This window comes from Cyclopterus lumpus, chromosome 22, assembly GCF_009769545.1.
Source record: "Cyclopterus lumpus isolate fCycLum1 chromosome 22, fCycLum1.pri, whole genome shotgun sequence".
In the NCBI taxonomy this organism is placed as follows: domain Eukaryota; kingdom Metazoa; phylum Chordata; class Actinopteri; order Perciformes; family Cyclopteridae; genus Cyclopterus; species Cyclopterus lumpus.
This window is the reverse complement of record NC_046987.1, coordinates 15,468,507-15,495,480: the sequence shown is the minus strand read 5'-3', so window position 1 is coordinate 15,495,480 and position 26,974 is coordinate 15,468,507. Positions and strand designations below refer to the sequence as shown.

Genomic DNA, 26,974 nt, shown 5'->3' with positions numbered 1-26,974 from the left:
TTACAACAAGGTAGAAAATGACAACGAAAATGAAGGTAAAGACTAAAGAAGGTAGACTTGCTTTCCCAAGTTTCAAACATTGATTTCAGTGGATGTTTGGCAAGAGAGAGTTTTTAATTTTTGAATTTAGATCAGATGAAGAAAGGCTAGAGGATGCGATAGAGATTGAATCCGCCTTGGTGGTGAAAATCAATAACAATAACTGATAGCAATAACAAAACAAGTTTCTTAACGGCTTCTGGCCTGCTCGGCTAATCGGTTAGAAGGGTCACACATCTCATCACGCTTTCAATAGCACTCAGACTTTGTCTATCTTGATATCCTGATTGAGACTATGAGTTAATGCGATATATGATGCTATCAAACCTTTATATCAATTAAACAACCAGACCAGTTGAGATATGGGAATGTCTGAGAAGGTCATAGTGTATTTAATTAAATTGTGTGTGTGTGTGTATGTGTGTGTGTGTGTGTGTACTCCAGTGGTGAATCAGGGGCAGGAAAAACGGAGAGCACCAAACTGTTGCTTCAGTTTCTGTCGGTGATGAGCCAAAAATCAACCGGGACTCCTCCATCGGAGAAAAGTACACGAGTGGAGCAGGCCATTGTTCAGAGCAGGTACAGAGGAGTAAAAGGGAAGAAGAAATACTTCCCTGTTTCTTTGCTATTACTGCCAGAGCTGTTTGAATGTATCTTGTGACAAGTCCCACGTCAAGTCTAAAGTAATTGAAAAGAAGTCCAGGTCAAGTTTTGTGTTCAGTCAAGTCAGATACTGTGGGAGAGCTTTCCGTTGATAAGTGAAAAGGAGTAGAATATTGTTGCTTTTGGAGAAACATGTAGCGAGTGGCCTCGGTAGCACATGGTGGGTGAACTATGTTTCCGCACAGTATAAATGCGCACCTAAAGGTGTTTACTCTCCGTGCAGTCCGATCATGGAAGCATTTGGTAATGCGAAGACTGTTTACAACAACAACTCAAGTCGCTTTGGGAAATTCATCCAACTTCACTTCTCTGAGGGCGGCAACATCCAGGGAGGCTGCGTCATCGACTGTATCCTCATATACATATACGAAATATAGTATTTGTATCAAATATACCAGAATGTCTGTTCTATTGTTATTGAATAACAAGATTTGCTCAAGGAGTATATTTGTGAAAACTGTTGTTTCCTTGACTCTTTACCTTTCAGATTTACTGGAAAAGGTAACCACGTCTGCAGCCGGCTCATATCCAGTTTAAATTCATTGAAAGTGATTTGTCAGTGTTGCATTGTGAATCATGATGAAATGTAAATGGTGGCTTTGCTGCATTGATTTTGCTGTAGAACCGGGTGGTGCGACAAAACCCTGGAGAACGAAACTACCACATCTTCTACGCTCTGCTGGCAGGAGCTAACAAAGAACATAAAGGTAAGGAAAAGAAGACAAATGTTCAAATATCAACAGTCTCGTTGGCGTGAAGCCGCATTCACGATACATTTACAACAGACTGGCGAAATACACTTGCACTTGTATTCAGCGAAAGCATGTGTGTGTACGTTCTACATAGTGTAAGTGCGGTTAACTATCTCAAAGTGCATCTCTCCCAATATCACACTTTTTATATGATATTTTCTCTGTCAGGCCTCTACTTCCTGGAGGACCCTGCCGAATCTTTCCACTACCTCAGCCAATCAGGATGTCTGAAGGACAAGAGCCTGAATGACAAAGAACTGTACAACAGCGTTATGGTCAGTGAGTCCTTTCTCTGTCAAGTAGATTTAAGTTTGACTAAAGGCAGAAATGATAGCATCCATATAACAATAAGTTATCTTTGTAATCTAAGCTGACTTTCTAGGTTTACTAGACGTGAGCACGTTAGTTAACTAGTTAGATAATGACCTTCCAACATAAAAATGTTTTTACACATGCCAGCTTATTTTTCCTTTGATTAAACTGTCAGCAGGTCATGAACAGAAACTCATCAAATGAAATACACGAAGGCATACTACAGGACAACAAATGTAACTGTGATCTGAAGATATATTGATACATAAGTCCAAGGGGTGTTTGCAGCCTGCAAATAGCATAACGTAAAATACAACTGAGAGATATGACGTCCTTAAAATGTCCCAAAATCTGCACCCCGTCTTAGACGTTAAAGTGTCTTCTTTGGCGTTTTATCTTGTAACATAAAACAGGAAGTCCGTGCATTGCATCTTGAGGTCAAAATGATTTATGAGTGTGGCAATATCTGTACAGCTGAAATTGAAAACGGCATTCCTCTCTAAGTGCATTTGTACAGAATCAGCGACCATAGTATACAATTTATCTTCGCAGTCACTACGATAACGAGTGTTAAAAGCTGTCGGTAGCACCTACTCTCTTTTCTGCGTGTAGGAGGCACTGAAGGTGCTGGAGTTCAGCGAGGAGGAGATCAGAGACATGTTTAAGCTGCTGTCAGGAGTCTTACAGCTGGGAAACATCGAGTTCATGACTGCAGGAGGAGCCCAGATCACAACCAAGCAAGGTCAGTGCACGGCTCGTGTAAAGTGAGTTGGGGAAAGTAAAACGTAGAAAGATGTGTTCCTGTAGTGAAACCTGTGTTTGTCCATCTTTCAGTGGTCACTGATGCCAGTGAGCTGCTGGGCCTGGATGCCTTCCAGCTGTCTGAAGTCCTGACTCAGCGCTCCATCATCCTCAGAGGAGAAGAAATCTGCTCGCCACTCACGATAGAGCAGGTCAGCATACACATATATGCAAACAGTTATTCTCCCCCTCTTGATTGATCTCCGGCTCCTCCCGACACACTCCTGCTCTCATCCCTACAGGCCGTGGATTCCCGGGATTCGGTTGCCATGGCGTTATATTCCCAATGTTTCTCCTGGATCATCCTCAAGATCAATCAGAAGATCAAAGGGAAGGAAAACTTTAAATCCATCAGCATCCTGGACATCTTTGGCTTTGAGAACTTTGAGGTCAGAACGTTGAACTGTTTAGCTGGAAGCCAACACATCCACACATGCAGATCTGTTTGTGAGATCTGTGTCTTTGCTTCCAGGTGAATCGGTTTGAGCAGTTTAACATCAACTATGCCAACGAGAAACTGCAGGAGTACTTCAACAAGCATATCTTCTCCTTGGAGCAGCTCGAGTACAACAGGTGAACTTCTACATACAGAATATCCATCTACAAACCTGCAGAAACAGATACTTACATATTACCAGTGAGTTGGTTTGTCAGAGAATTCAATAAGTTATTCCCTTCAATAGAACAATATGTAAAATACAAAAATACAACTTTAAGGGATTTATTTAAAACATTAAGTCCAAACATTTAATCTAGATACAATATAAATATATAATTATGTCACCATATGAACAGAATTACGAATTAAAACTACAACCAAATATGAAATATAATTATCGTCATGTCTGCTACAAATACAATCATACCAATAGTATGAATAATACTAAAGCTAATAATAACCCTAACTGCTTATTAACAGAGTTACAAATTACATTACAAGAGGAATTTAAACGTAAAACACAGAAAGAGTATTCAAAATTAAAAAGATTCAATTGAAGGAAAGGCTTTCTGATAAAAGTAAGTTTCAAGAAGGGATTTGAAAGGCGCCACAGAGTTAGTTAGCTAGTGCATTCATTACCATGGAATCTTTTTTTCTTTATATTCTTTCTTCATAACAATTAATTTGGCTAACTGTTTGGGTTAATGCTCCACAGGGAGGGTGTCCAGTGGGACGCAATAGACTGGATGGACAATGCAGAGTGTCTCGACCTTATAGAGAAGGTAAAGAAGATAAGTCATAACTCGCACTGTGAACAGTGTTGAGAGCCGTAATGATGCCATTCATTCACTTGATGTTGTTTACCCTCTCTCTTAGAAACTGGGCTTGTTGGCACTTGTGAATGAAGAGAGTCGATTCCCCAAAGGGACAGACGTCACGCTGCTGGAGAAGTTGCACAGCAGACACTCTGTGAGTCTTTAGTTTCAAAGACATTGTTGAGCTGCCGCTGGTAGTCAACGTCACACTATATTTCTTTTGTGCTGTTTTCCTGTTTTCTGCAGACGAACCCTTACTACGTCAAGCCCAGACTCGCTGATCATCAGTTTGGAATCAAACATTATGCTGGGGAGGTGAGGGATCCACTTCATGTTGGCACACTGTATTTGTAACTGTAGCGAAGTCTGTGAGCTTGATGATGACCCCGTCTGTCTTTGGCAGGTCCTGTATGATGTTAAAGGGATCCTGGAGAAGAACAGAGACACCTTCAGAGACGACATCCTCAACATGCTCAAGGACAGCAGGCAGGACACTCAGACACATATAATAAATAGTTTATTGGAACTGTCCTGAGATTGTTTGAAGTAATACGTTCATGTCATTCAAAGAAAAATATGCTTTGAGTTTGAAATCAACATGTCAACTTTTTACCTGCAAGCAATAATGTGAATTTTAAAAAGAATATAGGGAACCGATTAATACTAAATGTCTATATTTTGCCAAAACACAAAGCATCTTTTCGTTAATCTCCGTATCAGATTTTCGTATTTCCACTGATATAATGTAGGCGTGTAATCCGTCATGTTTCTGTTGCCTCTCAGACTGGACTTCATCTATGACTTGTTTGAGAAGGTCGGCAGCAGGAACAATGAGGAGAAGATGGGCACGGCCAGACGCAAACCCACCGTGAGCTCCCAGTTCAGGGTGAGTGATGCAAGCAGTTTAAGATGATACGAGCGAAAATTGTCAAAACGTGTGAAATTCCCTTTATAGTGATATGAAACAGAGAAATAAGCAAATCTTTACATTTCAACTGGAAACAGTGAATTTTTGCATTTTCATTTGATATGTAACTTAAATGATTCATATGTCTGCCCCTGGACTAATAGATGAACTAGAGATGGTTTCCCTCTCATACATGTTACGATCATTGAAGGAGTTACTGTGGTCGATTTGTTCACTGCCATGGGAAAGAAATGCACTTTTTAGGATGGTGACACACACATTTGAATATGTTCCCCGCTCTGTCTCCTCAGGACTCCCTCCATTCTCTCATGGCCACCCTGAGTGTATCCAACCCTTTCTTCATTCGCTGCATTAAGCCCAACATGAAAAAGGTCTGTCTCTTTTTCTCAGTTCTTAAATTCACATTAACGCTGATACTTCACTGAATGAAGTTCAATGTTAAGCAATCTGCATTATTTTCCTGGTAGAATCCAAGTGTGTTTGACCCAGAAGTCGTCCTGAACCAGCTGAGGTATTCTGGGATGTTGGAGACTGTGAAGATCCGTCGGGCTGGGTTCCCCGTCCGCAGAACGTTTAAAGATTTCTCCTCTCGGTAGGCATCTCTGAATCTGCTTTTATCTTGTCTTTTATCTCAGTTGTGTGTGTGTATGGGGTCAGATCAGTCTCAATAATTGCAAATGCACACAGAGAGACTTACAAATGCAAACACAAGATTTACAAATGCGCACAGAACAATTTACAAATATGTTCGATTTACAAATGCACACAGAGAGATTTACTAATGCAAACACAAAGATTTACAAAAGGTGAAAGTGACCGAGCTGTGATGTTATGTATAAATATATATATATATATATGATATTAATGTTATGATATTAAAGTTATGAACCCAAACACGAGGGCGTTAGATGTTCCGACGTTTATGGGATGTCCACAACAAGTATAAAGCAGAAATAGTGGATGACGGAAGTTATAACTGTTTCCACGGAGTAAAGCCACGGAGATAAGCCACGCCCCCTCTAAGGCGCAAATAAAGCGAATGACGCTCATGTGATTGGCTGAAAATAAGGGCGACATCTGATTGGCTACAGCTAGGTCTATGTTGAAAAAACACATTTGCGGATCTAGCCACCGCAGGGGAGTCTCATAAATCCGTACACACGTGAAGAATCCACAAACAAATGCAGTGCGATTGACAAATAAATAAACACAGACACGTCGTTCTACATGCATTTGTGAGTCTAATTTATTTGTAAATCCTTCTGTGTGCATTTGTAAATCAAACATATTTGTAAATTGTTCTGTGCGCATTTGTAAATCTTTGTGTTTGCATTTGTAAATCTCTCTGTGTGCATTTGTAAATCGAACATATTTGTAAATTGTTCTGTGCGCATTTTTAAATCTTGTGTTTGCATTTGTAAGTCTCTCTGTGTGCATTTGCAATTATTGAGACTGATCTGACCCCATAGTGTGTGTGTGTGTGTTTTGTAAACGTGTTTGGATGTTTCCCCTTTTCTTTGCTGAGATCTCTCTTGTCTCTCACAATATGTCCTCTTTCTTTTTCTGCCTGCCAGGTATAAAATCATTGCGAAAGAGAAAAAATCATCATCATCAGCAGCAGCAGCAGATGATAAGAAAAGATGCACAGACCTTCTCCTCAAATATGATAAGACCAAGAAAGAGTGGCAGTTGGGCAAGACCAAGGTTAGATTTAGTGGTTTCTCGGCAACACCTTTTCAGTCATCAGAAAGCTATTATGACATGTTTTGAACCACCACCACTTGTAACAATACATGGTTAATCTTCCACCATTGTTCTGTAGGTGTTTATGAAAGAATATCTCGAGCACCGTTTAGAGAAAGACAGAGATGAAGTCCGATCCAAAGCTGCCATGATAATCCGAGCCCACCTACTCACTTTCTCTGCCAAGTAAGAACCGCCTAATAGGAACAAATGTTGTGGGCATTCCTGTACAATGTTCTTATTCACCGTGTTGTATATGTTTTACCCCTTTTTGTTCACAGGAAGCACTTCAAGCGCGTGCGCGCCAGTGTTGTCACCCTTCAGAAGCACTTCAGGAAGCACTTCCAACGCAGACGCTTCGTGAAGCAACGTAAGGCCGCGCTGGTGCTGCAGAGACACAGGCGAGGTCAGGTGGCGCGTACGCGAGTACGAAAACTCAGGGACGAAAAGCAGAAGAGGGAGGAAGAAGAGAAGAAGAAAGAGGAGAAGGAGAAGAAGACCCCGGCGGGCGAAGGGGAGCAGGAGGAAGTGATTGAAGGAGCAGAGAAGGCCGATGAAAGTGCTTCTTCTACAGTGCGTTTTTCTCCCTTGACTTTAAAAACACTTTTTCACTTGATTTTGCAACGTAATCCTCCCATTGATTTACAAAATGAAGCAAATGTCGGTGCTTAATCTGCACCCTTTCTCTTCTCGCCTCCCCTCTAGGGAGAGACCCGGCAGATGGAGGAGATCCTGCAGTTGGAGCGAGAGATCGAGCGCCTGCAGAAGAAGAGAGAGGACGAGGTGTCCCAGCTGTGCGAGTCCTCCAAACAGGAGCTTCAACTGCGCCGAGACGCCGAGCTCAAGCGGATGAAGAAGGAGGCGTCGCGCAAGGCCACGGAGCTCATCGACCTCCTGAACTTCAGAGGCGTGGACACCTCGCTGGGAGCAGCCGCGGCCAAGCCCGCCGCTGCTGAGGCTAAAGCTCCAAAAGCGGCAAGTGCCACCAGGGGCGCGTCTAAAGAGGAGGAAGTGGACGAGGGGTTTCATGCTGAGGAGGAGTGCATCCCTCTCCCTGACTTCCCTCCTCCTGCTGAGACCGACGCTCCTATCGATCAGGACATATTTGCTCACCTCCCTCCTCCTCCACCTGCTTTTGCAGAGGGCACAGTGCCTCCTGCACCACCTCCTCCACTGCCTCTGCACGCAGACGGCGTGGCTGTTGCTGGAATTCCTCCCCCTCCTTCACTCCCTCCACCTGGAGATGGCTCCCCTGTCCCCCCTCCTCCTCCTCCTCCTCCTCCTCCTCCTCCTCCTCTTCCAGGAGAGGATGAGAAGAAAAAAGGAGCAGACACGGAGAGAAAGGTGAGCATGGTGGAGAGCCTCGGCGACGGGGAGGAGCCCATCTACAGCATGCCGGCCGACACCGAGTCCGATTACGACCAGGAGGACGAGGAGGGGTCCGTCACCGCCGGAGACGACGGCTCCGTATCTGGGAGCAACCGCGGGAGCGCCACCGTGACAGATGAAGAGCACCCGAGGAAGTCAACCTGCACCAACGCCAGCGTCGAGTCCTACAAAGGCAGCTCCGACTCTGTGAGGACACACGCTCACACGCATCCTCACACGCGTGCACGCAGATATGTATGAGCAGCTATGCAGTGGCAATTTTAAAAAAAATGTACTCGGAAATAAATCTCATATTGCGATGCCCTTTTTCTTGTTCATTTGTAGTTTTATAAAATAAACAACTGATGTCATCGTATGATGTTGCAGTATGCAGACAGTGACGATGAACATGATGGCATGATGGACACCGATGAAGAAGTGACTAATGGCAGAGTGACCCTGCTCAATGGGAATGGACCACCATATTTCCATGGCTACCTCTACATGAAGGGTGGGCATCTGTGTTTCTGACACGTAAACTCAAAAGATCTCATTTTCAAGTTAAACCATCTCCACCATTTGAGTTTTAAAAAGTATTTTCATGCCAGTGATTGTATTGTCTGCTCCCTCAGCTGGTCTGATGATCCCATGGAGGAGGCGTTGGTGTGTGCTGAAGGATGAAACCTTCATGTGGTTCCGGTCCAAACAAGAGTCTCTCAAGTCCGGCTGGCTCTACAAGAAGGGGGGAGGCCTCTCCACTCTCTCACGGAGGTTGTTGTAGTTGTTACTGAGTGCAGCCTGCATGCTTTTAAATCACAATCTCTGATGGGAAGTGCTTTCCAGTTGTGTGTCCTTGTGTCCTGTTGAGGGGTTGGTATCCCATGTCTGTCTAATCCATGGCTTTGAGTCCTCTGCAGTGATGGAAGACTACAATGTCCCTGTCAAGCTGATGTACTTTGACCTTACTGAGATTTGACTTCTCAAGTCCTAGTTCTACTCAATCTACGAGAAAAAAAAAGAAAAGGAGATATTTTTCAGAAAAGAGGTTTCATGCTTGGTTTGGTTTTATCCTATCATAAACAACCTCCTCTAATAGAACTATGATAATATTCATAGAACATAAACATGAAGAATATCTAAACAAAAGACACAAATGTAATCCAGATAAACAAAATAAACTATAAATGACATTAAATAATCAATAACTATACAATCTTAAAGTGCATCAAAAGTGCATCAAAATAAAGCTGGACATAAACTATGTGTATAGTTACTTCATACCTTCTGTAGATGTAAGAAGCTAATTCATTTTGTATTCTCAATAGAAAATAAAATATGTGCACGTGTCAGTCATAGAGTCACATAAACCTATGCAATGTCTAGAATGGATCGTGTCGGCCTTTGTTTTCATTGTGTCTGTTCAACCTCAGAAACTGGAAGATGCGCTGGTTTGTACTGAGGGACAGCAAGCTGATGTACTACGAGAACGACAGCGAGGAGAAGCTGAAGGGAACCATCGACGTCCGAGCTGCCAAGTAAGATTACTAGGAAGCTCCAGCACCACGCGCGCACACACACACACACACACACACACACACACACACACAGTGTCTTTCTATACAACATCTGCATGTTTGAGCTGTGCCCTTTTTTGTGTTTTTACAGGGAGATCGTGAATAATCATGAAAAGGAGAACGCTCTGAACCTCGTGACGGATGAGAGGACCTATCAGGTGTTTGCTGAGTCGCCAGAGGATGCAAGGTGTGGTGACTTGAGTGATTTTGTAGATAACGCCAGTTACTGAGTAGATTCATGTCTTTAAACTCAGGATGACACCCTCTTTCTTCCTGTGCAGCGGGTGGTTTAATGTGCTCAGTAAAGTGCGAGTGTGCACTCCTGAGCAGCTGATGGAGATGTCCCATGAACAGGCCAACCCGAAGAACGCTGTGGTCAGTCTCTAAAAACAACCGCTTATGTGTTTAAATTGTTCCTCTGTCACGCTACGTTCTGTGGCTTTTACTGTACAATGTGGCCTGATTTTAACCCCTATATCTCACCAGGGCTTTTTACTAAATAGTGTATTTACATTGGCAACATAGTTTATTATAGACTAAATATCGGACATGAAGTTGGACTTCCCAAATTTGAAAAATAAAATCCCAACCATGCCAAATGTATAATATTTTAAAAAGCCAAAATGTGCCCATTACAGCATAATTATTATAATAATAACATTATAGCATTGGCTCTAAATCCCATGGGGCATTGCTGCTGTATTGTGTTTTTCATGCAAGGCATCCAAATAAATATTGTCGGTCATTATTAACATATCCCAGATTCTCCTAGCATTTAGTATCCAGACAATTATAAATGTTTGGTGCTTTATTCTTCATGAAAAAACAGTTGCATTATGTAAAGAAACTGACATTTAAAGGGTTACAATTCTGAAAATGGATGAATATTTGTTGTGAAGATCAGGACTGATGTTGGTTACGAGAAGTTATATTGATATATCGGTTTATGACAGTTTTTTGACGCAGATATTTCTGTCCACTAAGGACAATAGAGCAACTTTTTTAAAGTGAGGCACAAAGGTTAAGAAAGGTCTCTCTGAAGTTAAGAGCACTTGAGTTATTCCACTTTATAATATCTAACATGTCACTGTAGAAGCAATAGCTCTCCAATAATTCACATTTTATATTCTTCTCGCCCTCCTTTTGTCCTTCAGGGAACTCTTGACGTGGGGTTGATAGACTCTGTTTGTGCTTCAGACAACCCTGATCGGTAAGTTGGATCAAAAATTTAAAAAAAAGGAATGTCGAGGATCATTTGATTATTAGTTTTCCAAATTGATTGAATTTTACATTAGAAGTTAACAAGCTTTTTCTTTTTTTCTTTTTTCTACAAATGAGTGAGAGAAAAGCTCTCTATAACACTAGTTCTGATTTTCGGTTTATCTCAAAAGAATCATTGAGAATGCATTTATCCACTAAGTCAATAGACCACGATGCAATGTGACTAAAGCTTGCAATTCAAAATTCAACTTTTAAGAAGTGAATCTGACCGTATGACACCAACAGACCTGTCGTCTTTGGGAAGACCCAATATGCAAGTCAACCCTGAAGTGTGTTTGTTTTTATTTAAAAATGATCATTTGACCTTTGCAGGCCCAATTCTTTTGTCATCATTACGGCCAACCGTGTGATCCACTGCAACAGTGACACACCGGAGGAGATGCATCACTGGATCAGTCTGCTGCAGAAACCCAAAGGAGACGCCAGGATAGATGGCCAGGAGTTCCTCGTCAGAGGTGAAAACTCATTTCATCACTTTTTAAAATAAAATGGGGACTTATTATAAGCCATGTAACGTAGTGTCGGGTATATATGTTTTTTTGTTGTTTGTTGGGGCCATAGAAGAGACAGGAATTACAACGCAACACACTTACCATTTAATTAAGTCAGAAAAATGTGGATAAATAGGATTAATATCACAAAGGTTTTTCAGAGGCTATTATCCAAGTTTTAGAACAAATGTTCCCAAGTATTTAGGACCACATGTTGTGACATATTTTGGCTTACAATAACTCAATATGAGATTTTGTCACAATATAAATAGCCTTCGGGATAAATGATGACTTGGATAATTAACTCTGCGGTTCCTGTACAGATACATAACATCTTTCCTCCACTTTCCCTGCCCTCTCTCCTCCTGACTCGTTACCTTTCAGGCTGGCTTCAAAAGGAGATGAAGACGAATGCTAAGAGCACCTCCCTGAAATTGAAGAAGCGTTGGTTTGTTTTGACCCACAACTCCCTGGATTACTACAAGAGCTCAGAGCGAAGCTCCTCCAAGATGGGAACTCTGGTCCTTAACTCCCTCTGCGCTGTCATTCAGCCGGATGAGCGAGTGCACAGGGAGACAGGTGGGGAAAGACAAGTGAAGGGAACGGGCAGAAAGGGCAGGTTTAATCCGGGATTAGACGTGGGAGGTTTGAGACTACATATTAAGAGATAATATAATTCTGGTTCTACATTGCTGACTGATTCCTAATTTTACAGGTTACTGGAACATCATTGTGTACGGGAGGAAGCACTCCTACCGCCTCTACACCAAGATGCTGAATGAGGCCATGAGGTGGACTGCTGCCATACAGGGAGTCATAGATAGCAAGACCCCCATAGAAACCCCGACTTTGCAGCTCATCAGAGACATCAAGGTAGAACACACATAACTATTAAAGCAAGCATTTTAAAACTCATCAACGCACACTAACTCCTACATTTAATTTGACCTCTTCTTGTCCCCTCAGGAGAACAGTGTGAACCCAGACATCGTGGAGCAGATGTACAGGAGGAACCCCATCCTCAGATACACTCAGCATCCTCTGCACTCCCCTCTGCTGCCGCTCCCTTACGGAGAGGTCCCCAGCCGTGAGTAGAACTCAGCAAGCTTTTATTTTGTACTTGTCGAAAAGCTCCCATACAGGATGCTGCCCTCTGCAGGTCAAAACCAGACATTTCAATTTAACTGTATGCACAAATGAAAAGAAACAAAGATAAAGAACAGTTTTTTGGCTGAATAACAGTTCTAGTACCCTATCGTCATCTCTGGTGATATCGATAAGCTACATGTTGTTTTTTCTTCTTCTCTGTTTCTGTTCACCTTTTGCTTTTGATCTTTGTCTGTGTGCAGTTCAAAGGCAGCAGGGCTATGCCAGTCTGCAGGATGAGGCTGTGCGAGTTTTCAACTCACTGCAGGAGATGGAGACGCTGGCAGACACGGTGCCCATCATTCAGGGCATCCTGCAGACCTGCCAGGACCTGCGCCCTCTCAGGGATGAGGTGCTTTATTTACTGATTAGTTACTGTTAAAGCAGACGTATTTTTCTTTTACACTTTATTTTTGTCTTTTCACCATTTTTAATGGAGAAACACAGTGGTGTGTATTGTATCTTAATATATATATATACAGAGATATATATATATGTACAGTATAGGTATAAATGAAGATATATACATATATTATATTAAGTTTATGTTTATATATATAATAATAATAAAATGAATATATTTCTTCAGAAGTCTGACATGTTTGTTTGCCATCAAATGTTGATTAAATATTAATTAAATCTCAAAACCCCCGACGCATTTCTGTGTTTCAGGTATATTGTCAGGTGATCAAGCAGACCAATCATGTGCCTCAGCCTAACAGCCCAGCCAATCGGGCACACTGGCATCTGCTCACCTGCATGAGCTGCACCTTCCTGCCCAGTCGAGTCATCCTCAGATACCTCCGCTTTCACCTCAAGAGGTGTGTGTCTGCATTATGGAATGTGCTTTTTTGGGATGAACCCCTCATAGAGTAACTGTGCAATAATAATAATAAATATGATCCCACTCAGGGTACGAGAGCGTTATCCCGGCACGGAGATCGAGCGTTACACCAGCTTCGTCGGGGAATCCCTGAAGAAGACCAAGGCTCGTGAGTTTGTTCCCTCTCAGGAGGAGATCGCCGCCCTGCTGGTGAGACAGGAGATGAGCACCACCGTCTATTGCCACGGAGGAGGCTCCTGCAAGATCTCCATCAACTCACACACCACAGCTGGAGAGGTGCACATATGAATACACTCTCGCAAACTGACGCATCCTCCTCTCACTCATTTTAAGACCCTGTACAAGAGCTGGTGCTTGAGTTATAGTGTGCTGGTACAAACTGGTGGGTGTTTTTATGTTGCAGGTTGTGGAGAAGCTGATCAGAGGTTTGGCCATGGAGGAGAGCAAGAACCTGTTTTCTCTGTTTGAGCACAACGCCTGCACAGACCGAGCTTTGGAGAGCAGAGTGATTGTGGCCGATGTTCTGGCCAAGTTTGAGAGGTATGCATATCGCTGTGTCCTATGGTCTAAATGCAGATTTAGAGGGATTTCCAACGGGCTAGTGGATTGTTTTAATCAATATGGTTGCTTGATCAGGTTGGCAGGTAGCGAAGAAGAGGAAGAGGAAGGAGAATGGAAACTCTACTTCAAGCTCTACTGCTTCTTGGATGTAGAGAGCATGCCAAAAGAAGGGGTGGAGTTTGCTTTTATGTTTGAGCAGGTGAGCTTTTACACAACGGCACAACACTGTCTTGAGAAGAAGGAACCACTTATCAATTGCTCATTACTTTCTCACAAGGTCAAGTAATTTTCTCTGAATATTAATAGCACTCGTGATTACTTGAGTTCATTTCATAAATCCATATAGGTTGGTAGCAAAGGAGAACATCTGGATTGACCCATAATTAATTAGGCTTTATCAAGAAAACTGATTGTTGACTTTTGTAGACAGATTTATGACCAATTATTCTTTCTGTAAGTTACATTTAAAATAATTTATATGTAATAATGATATCAAAGCAAATGTAGTAGCCTTGAAGTTTCAGAAAGGAATAATTATCCAAAAAGCTCAATGTTCAAGAACCTCTGTTCACCATGTGTGATAAATTAAGTGATGTTTCACGTCTATATTGGGGAATGTAATGTTATTAAATCTGTATATTACTTATGTTACCCCAACACTGTTACGAAATGAACAAAATTAAAGTCTTGTACTGTCATTTCCTTGTTTTGTCTCTCAGGCTCATGAGGTTTTGATAAGCGGTCACTTCCCTGGCTCAGAGGAGACTTTGCAGCACCTGGCCGCTTTACGTCTCCAGTATCTCCATGTCGACGCGGCAGGGAGGGCCGGGTGGAGCCTGGGAAACGTTTATCCAATCGGACGTCTCCGCAATCGCATCCTCCACTCCACTAAGCCGGGCCTTGGGGCAGCAGGTGGGGCCGGAGGAGCTGGAGGAGGAGCAGGAGATGGGAAAGGAATGGCAGGAGTACAGGGAGGTGTCGGGGCGGGGGTAGAGAAACGAAGGACCCCGAGCTTCCTGGACGGCACCCTGAGGAGAAGCTTCAAGACTGGGTCACTAAAGAAGCAGAAGGTCAGTGGTGGAAGTAAAGCTTTAGCCCATTTACTGCAAAGCTACACAAGAATTACACAACTCAAGTTTCAAATAACTTATAGGAAAAGAGCTCAAATATAATACAATTAATAGTAGTGTAAAAAGTTTAATTCATTAAAAATATTTTTTTTGTAATTCATTTAATCAACATTACAGAAATATTTAATTTTGTGAGCTCATCAATTAAATTATTAAACCAATGATTCATGCTTGATGTTAAATATCGTCTCTCAGCTAAGCCACCTGCTTAAGTTAGACTTTGTCGAGGCTCAGGGGATCTTGGTGATTTGGACATCCATAATTTTACACCATTCCACACGTAAATATGTATTCTGTTGTTGTCTTATTCGGAGCTGTCTTTTTACAGCTGCAGTTTCAGATCATAGCAAAGTGGGACGTGATGGATTGATGCATTCTGCTGAATTCCCATAAACTCAGTCAAATAACATCTAAATGACGGATGGACCTCCCAACAAACTGGAGTCTGTCCATCTGATTGATAGTTTGACTTTGTGTTCTTCATAGATTGGCTGACCCTTGTTGTTGCAGGTGGAGGAGGAGCAGATGCTGGAGATGTGGGTGAAGGAGGAGACGTCGGCCACACGGACGAGTGTTCTGGAAAAGTGGACCCGGCTGCAGGGCATGCCTCAGCATCAGGCCATGCTCAAATACATGAGCGTTATCAAGGAGTGGCCTGGATATGGATCCACTCTGTTTGATGTGGAGGTGAGAAAACAATAGAGGAAATTATGAATCATAGAGATTTGTAAAAAAGTACCCAACGAGGAACATCTTCTTTTCTCTTCCTCTGCCTTTTGTAGTGTAAAGAAGGTGGTTTCCCTCATGATCTGTGGCTGAGTGTGAGTGCTGACAACGTGTCCGTGTACAAACGCGGGGAACCGAAGCCACTGGAGACCTTCCAGTACGAACACATCACCTTCTTCGGGGCTTCACAGCCGTGCACCTACAAGGTCATCGTGGACGAGAGGGAGATGTTCTTTGAGACGCCACTGGTGGGTCATCATTCATTATTTACCTTTTGTTTCTTTACAACTACATGTTATTAGTTTGGTCTATAAAATGTTGGATATCTTAATTTATCTTTTGACCTGATGGGCATCCGACTTGGAAAGTAAATAAAATCAGTTGGTGCCGACGTAAAACACTCTTGTTACTTTTGTTGTTTAGTTGTATTTTATGTGTTGTCGTATGATTATACCATTTTATATTTTTCATATCGGGGAGGACCCGATTCTTTGAGACCATGTTGCTGATTTTTTAATTTTTGAAAATATTCTTTTGAATCCACTAACATTATGGAAATGGAAAAATCTTTAATTTTGCCATCAAATGATCATGTAATCACAGCCAGATCCGGACACATATTAACCCACCACATGATTTCTCTCTTTAGGTCGGGGAGATCACCAAAATCATGAGGGCCTACATTAACATGGTGGTAAAGAAACGCTGCAGCATCATGTCAGTGACTAGCATAACCAGTTCCTGGGTCAGGTGATTGCCACCAATCAGTCAGAGCCGTCGGTTCATCCCGTGGCAACAGATGCCTCGAGCCACACGCATCGGTTGGTTGTTTTGTTATGGAGGCAGTCGCACCGGCCAGCTATTCCTCAGAGAAGAGTGGTGGACGATCGAACGGGGGAAAAGCGAGATAGAGGTGGACACAGAAGCCAAACGCACACTCTACTGGGCCTGGGTCTCACCTGGGATGGGGGGGAATAAGGGATCTATTTAGAAAATACGCATGACAAAGAAAACAACCTGTATTTCGGGACGGCCTCTTCAAATACATAACCTGCCAGTTCTAGTCCTGCATGTAGATGTTCAAGCACACTCCAAACTTCTCTCCGCTTCCCTTTCCGGACTTAACTCACAAGCACAACTCAGCCGTCCAGTCCCAGTCTGTCCCAAGTGCCCCCCTCACCCTCACCCCTACCCCCTCACCCCCACCCAACCCCCAGTGCACTGCCAGACAGAAGAAAGCCACACTTTCTCAGTTAAATCTCTTTCTTTCTCACTCCTCCAATTTCAAGAGTCTCTCTCTTTCTCTTCGTGTGTCCTCGCTCCTGTTACACCTTTGGTTGCTGTTGGTATTGAGTTATTATGCTAAATTCTTGCTTGCTTTCTCTCTGTTGTTCTTTCGCTCTCTCTGTCGTTTATCCGTCACATCAGCTGTGTCACATCTGTTTATGACTGAGAAAAAGGACTCAATGATGGTTCTTCTTCAGGCTACTAAAGGGGAAACTGAGCTCCCTGCCCGAATATAGTGTTCACTCGCTCACTCGTCAGAGCCACCGTGTGGCCACAAGAAGAGAACCAAGCCAAAGGAAATGGCTTTAAATATTTCTGAACAATATCAAATAGATATTCTTGAGGAAAAAAAGAGTAGAGGTTTTTGCTTTGGAGGCTCTGCGGTCATGTTTAACTTGACACGGAGAGTCAGTGCATGGTTAACAGCCTCACTCGGCTCGACAAGGAGAGCAATATCAACCAGAATAGTATGAGTTAAAATATTTCCCTATCTATGTCTACATTTAACACACACACTACATATATCTACTGTATATTCACATGTACACATAAACTGAACCAACATGTATTGTTTTCTACTGTATATCACACATTATAAGAGTTATTATTGAATCTTTCAGTGGCCACTGCACTGTACAGTATATGGATGCCATACTAAATGCAATGTGACACCTCTCATGTAAAATACGTGCAAGTGAATGGTGTGAATAATGACCACTGTATTTCTGAATATGATGCCAACACTGTACATCATTCACTGGCTGTGCCATTAATGTGACTCACAGAGAAATTAATAGTAAAAACACAGATTATATTGAGACGGGCTGCTGTGTTGGTCATGTTTCCAGTGTTTTAATGAGTTTATCATTGCTGTTGCCTGTGGGACTCGCATTAATTGGAGCCATACAATATTGTATATCCTTGTCTGCTCATGCTATTCTCACTTTATTTCTTTATTAAGATCAGTGACTTGAACAACAATGCATTAGAGCTCCACTTTGTCTGTGTTTCCAATCTGTTCATGAACATATGACTTTTATTACTGATACTACTAGTATTACTGTACTGTATGCCCTCTGCTATCTTAACCACCCTGAAGTGCTGTGTCTGGAATGCTGCTGTGTGTGTGTGTGTGTGTTTGTGTGTGTGTGTGTGTGAGTGAGAGAGAGAGGGAGAGTGAGTGAGTGAGTGTATTTATGGTGTAACAGTTGAAAAGGGAAATGAGAAGTGTTTGTAATGAGTGTATTCCTTTGAAATAAGACGTATTTACATGACTAACCTTTGCAAAGAATGGTGTCGTGATTGTGAGTTAAATGGAAAAGCATGGGAGTATTAGGGCTAGGGGTTATTTCATTTTTATTGTACTGTATGTATTGCAAGATGTGTTTGGGAGGATAATGTGTAAAAAAAAATATTGTTTTTTTTCTGTTTCAGTGTAAGAGGAACAGATAAGACACTGTGAGGATATGGGCTCAGAGATGGTTTTAATTGTGCACTGGGAATGTGTGTGTTGTGTGTGTGTGTGTGTGTATTTTTGGACTGAAAGTGAAGTCACTATGTTCTTTCATCAGACTCTGTGCCGCTGCAGAGAGACGGCATCATCATTATAACCCATCTTTGTAAACAAATATTAACTGGGAATAACATTGAGAAAAGAAAACTGTCTAATATTACAAAGGCGGTACAATTAATTGTCTCATTTGGTTTAGGTAAAGTTCCCAAACTAGTTTTTTTGTCAATATTTTCCCTGGCAGTTATGGCTTGCCAGATACTTAAGTAAAATTGAACTTCTTTTGGTAATATTGTCTGTTGTCTATCTGGAGTACCACGTTTTGAGCCGTAGTCTGGATTTTAGAAATATTGAGGTCATGAGTCCCAAGACTTCATCCCCCAACCCAAACCCTACACTCTATAAAATTAGATCAGACACCAAAATAATATAATGATAAGGGCTTTTTAATATTTTATCTTTTTCTTAAGGTTCAATTATGGATTTGGTTACAGATTTTATTTTATCTACATGGTTTTATGTTGTTTCAACCTGGAATAACATTTTGTTGAGGAAATGCCAGATCATTTAATTTACCTGCAGGTATTTAAATAAATAAAAACATCTTAAATAGTGGAAACAGTCAACCAATATACATTTTTGATTTTCGGACTTAAACTCCATTTACCATAAAAATACCAAGGACATGACCTTGGTGTCCTCAACAGTATCTTCGGCCCTGGCTGCATATGCACAGCCCACTGGGATCCTGCCTATAGAGTTAGAATAAGCAGAACTCACTGACAGGTTCCTGTTTGAACTTCAGGTTAATTTAGTTTGGGCTAAAATGAGAAGAGAACCAGAGAACCCATAAGCCATAATTCAGGAGGAACCTGTCTGTTCTAGTTATTCTATGGTTCTGTCTGTCACTGATATTGCACTGAGTAGGAAGAAGTTGCCCTGCAGTTGCTGAAATGTGATCAGCATCAACAATCAACAATAAATTGAAGTTCAATTTTCTGATCGCAAATCTGTTTCCAAGGGCAACTTCACCACAGCGGGTCCTGTTATCAGCCGCAGGCGGCCAGAGTGGGGCCCATTCTTATCTTATGTTATGCTTATTATCATCATTTACATAGTAAAACATTGTGCTGGTTATGAAAAAAAAGAAAAGAGAAAGAGAGAGATACGTGTTCTTTTTTTTATTTGTAACTGGCTTTACAAAATTATGCTTTAATAAATTATTGGAATTATTGTACTCTATTTCATGTCGTCTTTGTGAATTTATCACACTTTTTGCAAAACAATACACAGAGTGATTTGCAAAACACTAAACACACTTGAACAGTATACATTAGACACCACACAAGACCAATGCTGCAGATTGATGAAAATATACATTTATTTTCTCTATATACTCAAATTAGTCAACATGGAGGTTCACAACAAAAACATGTCCCAGTTTTCATGCATCCCCCTCCTTGGTTGAAGATAGAACTCACCTGCTGCATTTCATTGTGCTTAAACCTGATTGGTGTGTCTGCAATTAAGCAATCTTGTGTTTGCACACCTGACTGCTGTGTTTAATCAATTGGCACAGAGGTGTGGTCATTTGTCTTTCAGTGCTTTGGATCGCAAGGAAGTGACATCTTGATATACTTCTGTGTGTAATGGATAGAAGTTTGTATTGTTTTGCAAACAGTGTGAGGCAGACATTGTGCTTATAGTGGTGCAAATCTGGGCCGAGTTTTGCTCCTTGACTGTACGGTTTGGATAATTGTGTAATACTTTTGATTTTACTGTATATTCAATCGTAAAAAACACTATCGGTCCATTTATGTTTCCCCTTTTATGCTACTTTATATTTCCTCTGCATTTCAGGGGGCAGATTAAAGGAACAGTTTGAGATTTTAGGAAATACGTGTAGCCTATTCACTTTCTTTTTTTGATACCACTCTCATGGATATAGTTATTCTATATAAATAGGAAAAATGAGAGAAAACATGTTTACGTATTAGTAGTTTTCATTTTGAATGCAGGACTATTACTTGCAAGGGAGTATTTGTTATATTGCTGCCATGGTACTTCTTCTTTAGTATCTAGAGTACTTATGCACTAGCCTACTGCCTCAAAGGACAAGACTGCGCAGACACACACACGCCTCCTTCCCCTTTGTCGTTTGTGCGTAATGAGCGTGCGTCAGGATTCAGCGTTTGGTTCCTTCCCGGCAAGTTCACTTCTCGAGTTTCAGCATCCAACACATTTCCGGTTTCTGCGCTCACGGGTTTTTCAATTCTTCCCAGACGAAAAGTCTTAAGGACGAGCATTTGGAATAATCTGCGTCTAAGCGGCGCGATGATGGACTCTCGGACTGCCACCGCTTCTCTCCTGCTTCTCTTCGGTTTGGCGACAGCTTTCGCTCAGACTTCCGCACCTCCCCAAGGTAGGAGTGGGAATCCGGGACTCTGAGGCGGCTGAGGAGTCAATGGCTGCTCAAAAATTCACATTCTCCATTTTAATTTAATTTCTTTACATATCCACAGCTGCTTTTAATTAAGCTTTTCTTTCGCCATGAATTACAATATCATTTGTCTTTTTAGGACTGTATTGTTTTAGCTTCACTTTGTTGAATAATGGGAATGAAACTGGATACAAAGCAACCAAAATACTTTGATTTTTGAGCTGTGTTGGTCCTGACTCATATTCCCTTGTTTTGTATTTTCTGGTTCAAGCGCATTTATCATAATATACAACATCTTGGGTAAAGGCTAAGTAAGTTATGTAAGCTCCACATGAAGGCAAAGTAAACTGTGATATCCTTGAGCCTTTGTTAGTTTCATATCTTTGTGTTTTTTTTTTTTAAACCTCTCAGCAGGAACAATGTCTCTTTCAGGTCACAACCCGTCTCAGGGTTTCTGTTTCTGTAAAGAAACCTGCAGCAACAAACAAACCCACTGCAAATGAATGAGACACTTTTTAAATTTTACAGAATTAGTCTACAATTAGACCAACCAAGATGTTTTCATCCTGTGCAGTCTGCTGATGATAGCGTGACTGGTCTGAAGCCTGTGTTTACTGTGCTGTCTCCATGGGAAATGCCTCAGGAGGATTAGAAGTAGTTAAGAACCCCACAGGCCACATTTAATCTGCTTCTCATTGTGTTTTTCAGCTAATATTGGAGAACTTTCTCTTGTGAAACTACATTGTTGGACCTCTGACAGCCAGCATGTTGACTGAGTTCACACCCTTATTTGCCCTTTGGATGATTTTGGATGTTAAAACTAAATTGACTCTACTCCTCCCCCCCCCCCCACAGCTTGTGAGGCGAAGAATGGGACAAACTGCAAGGAATGTCTGCAAAATGTGACGGTAAAGTGTGTGTGTGTGTGTGTGTGTGTGTGTGTGTGTGTTTAGGAAAATAGCCAGTGGCTCCACCTCCACACCTGTTAGACTGGTTTGGGGAGTAACTGATCTGTCATCCATTCCCACTCTCCTCCATTTTCTACTTTGTGTGTGTATTATTTAATAACTTACCATAAATTGTTTGTTCAAATGGTATTGAGGCCATTATGTGTTTTTGATATTTTTACAGTGTCTGTGGTGCATCGCAACCAAGGCATGTATAACGTATCCAGTGAGGACCATCCTTCCACCCCACGCACTTTGTCCACTGTATGACGCACGCTGGGGGCTCTGCTGGAGTAAGAGAGTACACATACATACATACATACATACAGCTATGCATTCATAAAAAAACCTTCTGGAAGAGAGGTCGTAAACTAAAGCTCACATAAATCTTTTAAAAATGTACGGCAATTAGATTAATAAAAATATATTGTCATTGCTCATTTAAGGCATTTAGTTCTTGTAAATTATGTATTATGTATTAAAGTAATTATTATTGTTTTAGGGTACTCTAATGAAACATTATTTTAAATGTTTCCATTTTTTTTAATGATACCAATGTAAATATAACAGAAAAGCAGCATATCACATTTGAGGTGTTTTTTTCTTTAAAAATAGATTACATTATTAATCAATTCTAAAACGATAGTTGTTGATAGATTTTCTGTCAATCAACTAATAAATCACTCAACTAATCATTTCAGATCTTCTCCAGTGGCTATAAGACGGAGATGGACACACTTTTGTGGGCCATATAGAGACAAATAAAAGGACTCTTGGGCCAAACAATAGTAAATGTGGAGTTTGCACTTCAAGAAAATCAGCGTCTCTAGACCACAAATAAACATGTGCCAGAGTAGAAAGTGTGAACATGTTTGTGTCATAGTGTCCTCTAACATTATACTATTCAATCACTGCAACATATTCCTTACAAATTAAGTAAATATAAATATGCTCAGGTCATATTCTATTTTTTAATTTTTTGTAATTCACCAGGGGCCATTTAAAAAAACGCAGTTCAACCACCCATGCTAAGATATGCATGCGTAAAGGCAACTTAAGATGATGCTCACAAAAATGTATACCATGGCTACAGAAAATACTTGTTTCTGATTGGCTGGAAGATGTTTGTAGTTCCGTTCAGTTCTACCGGTAACCATAGCAACAGCACTTCTCTGTTAAATTGCAAATACTCTTTAAAAATGGTGGAAGTGTATGTGATTCTCATTGTGCCAATAGTAAGTGGCCTGAACGCCTCATCCTCAACATAAAAATAAAGGCAACCCTGCATATTGCAAACATAATGCGTTGTAGGGTATAGGAAATAATAGCATCAATCACAATAAACATTATAAATGTATATAACAATATCAATACATATTATGATATAATACACTTTCTGAAACAATATATTGCAAATTTGCTCATGGGTTAGGGTTGCTCAATAACAAAAACGGATGCCTGTTTTTAGTTCACACTAAACTTAATTATATTAGATTCACCTTTTATTGTCATTGCAAAGAAGTACTGAGACAAGGAAATGCAGTAGAGTGCATATATACATACATACATACACCAATGGTCTAATACAGTCATATTTCAGGGTAGTAGTAGTAGCCAAATCCAAACAAGATAATAAAGGTACGAGTCTTATCAAGCACCTCAAGGTCAGCAAAATGTTCAATAGCCCATGTGGTTATTAAATTATTATGAGTACTTCACATAATTTAATTTTCTTTTTGTGCATACTGATTTTTACATCTCAAATTCTAAGAATAACATTACAATCAAACAACATTACAAGTGGTTGAGAGTGCTGCGCTCCATTCTAGTCACCTTGAAACGTACATACAAAGGTCAGTGTGATTAGTGTGAGTATGCCATGGGGTAGAAAATAGTTTGTCATTGTGTTTCTCTGTCTCGGTCTGTAGTGAACTTCCAGACGTTGATAATCACCTTGGCCGTAGTTGGTGGCATTCTCATCATCGCCTTCCTGGTCTGCCTGTTCTGCTGCTGCTGCAAGTGTGAGCACCTTGGGTAAGTGTTTGCATAGCACAACTGCATTTATAGAGTACTTATATGATGACCTTTTGGTATAGGAAACGGCTACGACTTTACTCATCATTATGTGTTAAAGGACCAAAGAAACCTGTCCGAGTGGCATGAATAAAATAGGATACGCACTAATAATAACAAAAACTGGTATTTCAATCAGAACGATTCCTAAATCACACATTTTGTGAGAAGTAAAAAACTTATCTACAGTAAATGTTTGAATTATTTTAATGTATATCAGGTTTTGTGGGTAATCTGCTTCCTGGGTTTTGCACATTTAATATGGCCACAGACTGTACATTTCTGTCAGCTTTAGGTGTGGCTTTTTAGGTTTCTGCACTCGAAACACGAACTGTGTACTATCTTGTGAGCTGTCTAACACTAACACTAACTTTGGTCTTGTGGTTGTGTGTCAGATCCAAAAGGGAAAAGGCCAAGTTGGATAAGGAGGTCACTAAGACGAAAACCAAGCAGGAGGAAAGGTGAGAAAAATAATGTTTTGTGGTGCATGTTAACATTTCCCCTGTGTTACTTCTCCTTGGTAGTCTCTTAATAGTCACATGTTTTACAATCCACGGGACACCTGATGCACTAGCTGCCCATGTTGCATTGTTTGTTTTGATACAATCAGTTTCCTTCATACCAAACAACAAAACTGGTTTATGGCCACATGCATGTTAAGTGTCTGAAGACATTGCTTTGTCCTTACAGGAGGGCAGAAATGAAACAGAGACATGACAATATCAGGACTAAATATGGTGAGCGCTCTCTCTGGTTGATGCATGTTTTCATACACATTTGCACCTAAATGCTAAATATATGGAGAATGAATTAAAAACTGCAAAATGAGATAAGTTTTTCTTGGTTTACACTTGACAGAGATAATTAAAGAAGTAGTCAGACGTTTCAGAAAATGCTTATATGATTTCTTGTCAAAGCTTAGATGAGAAGAATTACACTAATCCTATATTTGTAGTAAATATGAAGCTACCAGCAGCCAGTAGCTTAGCTTAGCATAGAGACTGGATATGGGAGGAAACGGCTAGCTTGGCTCTGTCCAAAGAAGTCTACCTCTAAAGACCATGAATTAAGACGTTATATATTTTTTTTAGCACTTATGTTTTTTTATTATGTTCATTTAAATATATTATTAATATATGTTTAATGTTAATACATTAAACATAAATACCAAAATTAGACTTGTCAGACAATAATAAAGAAAGAAAAAACAAACACAACAACAACAAAGAAACCCGTAAAAACCAAACAGCAGACAAACAAACCAAACAGAAACAAAACACACAAAAAGAAGAAAAGAAAAAGATGTTATATTATGTTTGTTTATGTTATTATGTTTGTTTAATACTCACACAAACCAAAGACAACCTAATGATGGCGTTAAGTGTGTCGTTTTTACACTTTGGTTTTTGGATTTATTCAAACACAATATAACATGTTAATTAGTGAACTTAAGACTCGCTAGTAGGCAAATCTTCAGACAGAGCCAGGCTAGCTGTTTCCCCTTGTTTCCAGTCTTTGTGCTAAGCTAAGCTAAGCTAAGCTAACCAGCTTCTGTTGGTAGCTTTATATTTAACTCTCAGTAAGAAAACAACATTCCCCATAATGTCAGAATACTATCTTAAATCAATGTATGACTCTACTGATTTTGTTATGTTTCTCCAGGTCTAAGTGGGAGCAATCCATACTCCAAATTTTAATGAGGATGTACACCACGACCCCTCTGTCTTCCCTGAACTCTGGCCTCTCACGCAACTGATTTTAAAAACATGACCGGTAGACATGATCATTTATGTAAACTATAACTAAGACGATTTCAGAAAAGTGACAGTAGTTTTGATATCTACATATCTATAGATATAGATAGAGATATATAGGCTTGTCTGGCTTTCACCAGCTATTAAATAGGAATGTTGTGTTCAACCTAAGAGGCACCAGTGTTCTGGTATAGTCAATCCTTTTTGCTATCGGTTATACTATTTATTAGGGTTAACTTTTAAGTTTAATTGTACAGAATGGAACATAATCCAGTTTGGTTGTTGGACCATCTTTCTTTCTTTTCTTAAATCTGTTTTTCTGAGTTGCTGCTGATTTAGAGATATACTTAGTAATCATTAAATTCTTGAATATATGTGTTGATCCTACATTTTTATGAGTTTGAATAATTCTACATTAGCCTGTGTATTCTGTAAAAAAATAACACACACAAGCCAAATAAAAGACTGGATTAATTATGTAATTAGTGCTGGACTTTTATTGCTTGTGTTTTGCCTGTATTACGCTTTTATTAAAATCACAACTGCTTCCTTCAATTTTTTTTATTTGGGGTTCTTAAAAAGTGAAAGTTCATTGATTTTAAAATGGTTGTGGCTCTCTGATACAGTACCTCACTTTGAGAAGTGTAAGTGCCTAAAACACCTCACCCCAGGTCTTTAGAGGCTGAAGGCTGACACCTGCTGTTTAAAATAAAGAACATTTGTATTTCGTCCCATTTTATACCAACAGCATTTAGGATATTTTATGTCAGAATTTATCCTTTAACTCTCCTCTCTTTTTACTTCTGTTTCATGGATTGTGGAAATCTGAATCGAGGTCCATGCCTATTAATTATTCATACATTTCTGTCATATTAATTGAATGTGTTGTAACTCTGTAACGCTGTTCATACACATGACATCTATTGCTTCTGTCCATCCGGGGAGAGGGATCCTCCTCTGTTGCTCTTGAAGGTGTATTCCCTTTTTTTCCTGTTTTTTTTGGGAGTTTTTCCTGATCCGATGTGAGGTCCTGGGACAGGGATGTTGTATGTGTACAGATTGTAAAGCCCTCTGAGGCACATTTGTGATTTTGGGCTATAAAATAAATTGAATTGAATCCTGAGCATAAATGTAATATGATACATTACAAATACAATTCTGATAAATCACCAGGCAATAATGGGTTAGTGAATTTGCCACAAAAAAAATGAAACAAAAGTGAAGGATCACTGAAGGAAATTAGTGACATCACTATATATAAAACATATTTTTTAAATGCCTTAATATGATTATAGACATTAGACACTGAGGGTTTATGAGGAGTCAACCAATTTCAATCTAGTTAAAATC

General features: G+C 40.4%; 2 protein-coding genes across 2 annotated transcripts in view; both read left to right on the top strand.

The window, feature by feature from the left end:
- myo10l1 (myosin X, like 1) overlaps positions 1–19,263 on the top strand; it is a 43,617-nt gene extending 24,354 nt beyond the window's left edge. The window contains exons 5-43 of the mRNA XM_034563072.1: positions 484–618; positions 926–1,050; positions 1,190–1,203; positions 1,325–1,409; positions 1,623–1,729; positions 2,379–2,508; positions 2,601–2,719; positions 2,810–2,956; positions 3,040–3,140; positions 3,722–3,788; positions 3,883–3,975; positions 4,068–4,136; positions 4,225–4,307; positions 4,605–4,707; positions 5,040–5,120; positions 5,217–5,341; positions 6,324–6,453; positions 6,572–6,678; positions 6,774–7,065; positions 7,198–8,067; positions 8,248–8,371; positions 8,493–8,631; positions 9,291–9,395; positions 9,526–9,621; positions 9,716–9,809; positions 10,589–10,644; positions 11,028–11,170; positions 11,591–11,785; positions 11,922–12,079; positions 12,173–12,293; positions 12,556–12,704; positions 13,025–13,173; positions 13,265–13,472; positions 13,600–13,736; positions 13,833–13,956; positions 14,477–14,827; positions 15,398–15,574; positions 15,670–15,861; positions 16,263–19,263. Coding sequence (XP_034418963.1) covers positions 484–618; positions 926–1,050; positions 1,190–1,203; positions 1,325–1,409; positions 1,623–1,729; positions 2,379–2,508; positions 2,601–2,719; positions 2,810–2,956; positions 3,040–3,140; positions 3,722–3,788; positions 3,883–3,975; positions 4,068–4,136; positions 4,225–4,307; positions 4,605–4,707; positions 5,040–5,120; positions 5,217–5,341; positions 6,324–6,453; positions 6,572–6,678; positions 6,774–7,065; positions 7,198–8,067; positions 8,248–8,371; positions 8,493–8,631; positions 9,291–9,395; positions 9,526–9,621; positions 9,716–9,809; positions 10,589–10,644; positions 11,028–11,170; positions 11,591–11,785; positions 11,922–12,079; positions 12,173–12,293; positions 12,556–12,704; positions 13,025–13,173; positions 13,265–13,472; positions 13,600–13,736; positions 13,833–13,956; positions 14,477–14,827; positions 15,398–15,574; positions 15,670–15,861; positions 16,263–16,367 — 5,806 coding nt within the window. The 3' untranslated portion in view covers positions 16,368–19,263. The remainder of the gene's footprint in view (positions 1–483; positions 619–925; positions 1,051–1,189; positions 1,204–1,324; positions 1,410–1,622; positions 1,730–2,378; positions 2,509–2,600; positions 2,720–2,809; positions 2,957–3,039; positions 3,141–3,721; positions 3,789–3,882; positions 3,976–4,067; positions 4,137–4,224; positions 4,308–4,604; positions 4,708–5,039; positions 5,121–5,216; positions 5,342–6,323; positions 6,454–6,571; positions 6,679–6,773; positions 7,066–7,197; positions 8,068–8,247; positions 8,372–8,492; positions 8,632–9,290; positions 9,396–9,525; positions 9,622–9,715; positions 9,810–10,588; positions 10,645–11,027; positions 11,171–11,590; positions 11,786–11,921; positions 12,080–12,172; positions 12,294–12,555; positions 12,705–13,024; positions 13,174–13,264; positions 13,473–13,599; positions 13,737–13,832; positions 13,957–14,476; positions 14,828–15,397; positions 15,575–15,669; positions 15,862–16,262) is intronic.
- Positions 19,264–20,586: 1,323 nt separating this feature from the next.
- On the top strand, positions 20,587–26,464 carry LOC117725476 (pituitary tumor-transforming gene 1 protein-interacting protein-like). Its single transcript, XM_034525667.1, has 7 exons — positions 20,587–20,832; positions 21,706–21,758; positions 21,982–22,090; positions 23,726–23,831; positions 24,266–24,331; positions 24,561–24,607; positions 25,533–26,464. Exons 1-7 carry the CDS (start codon positions 20,745–20,747, stop codon positions 25,565–25,567), a joined length of 504 nt encoding a protein of 167 aa, XP_034381558.1. The 5' UTR covers positions 20,587–20,744; the 3' UTR covers positions 25,568–26,464.
- Positions 26,465–26,974: the final 510 nt, after the last annotated feature.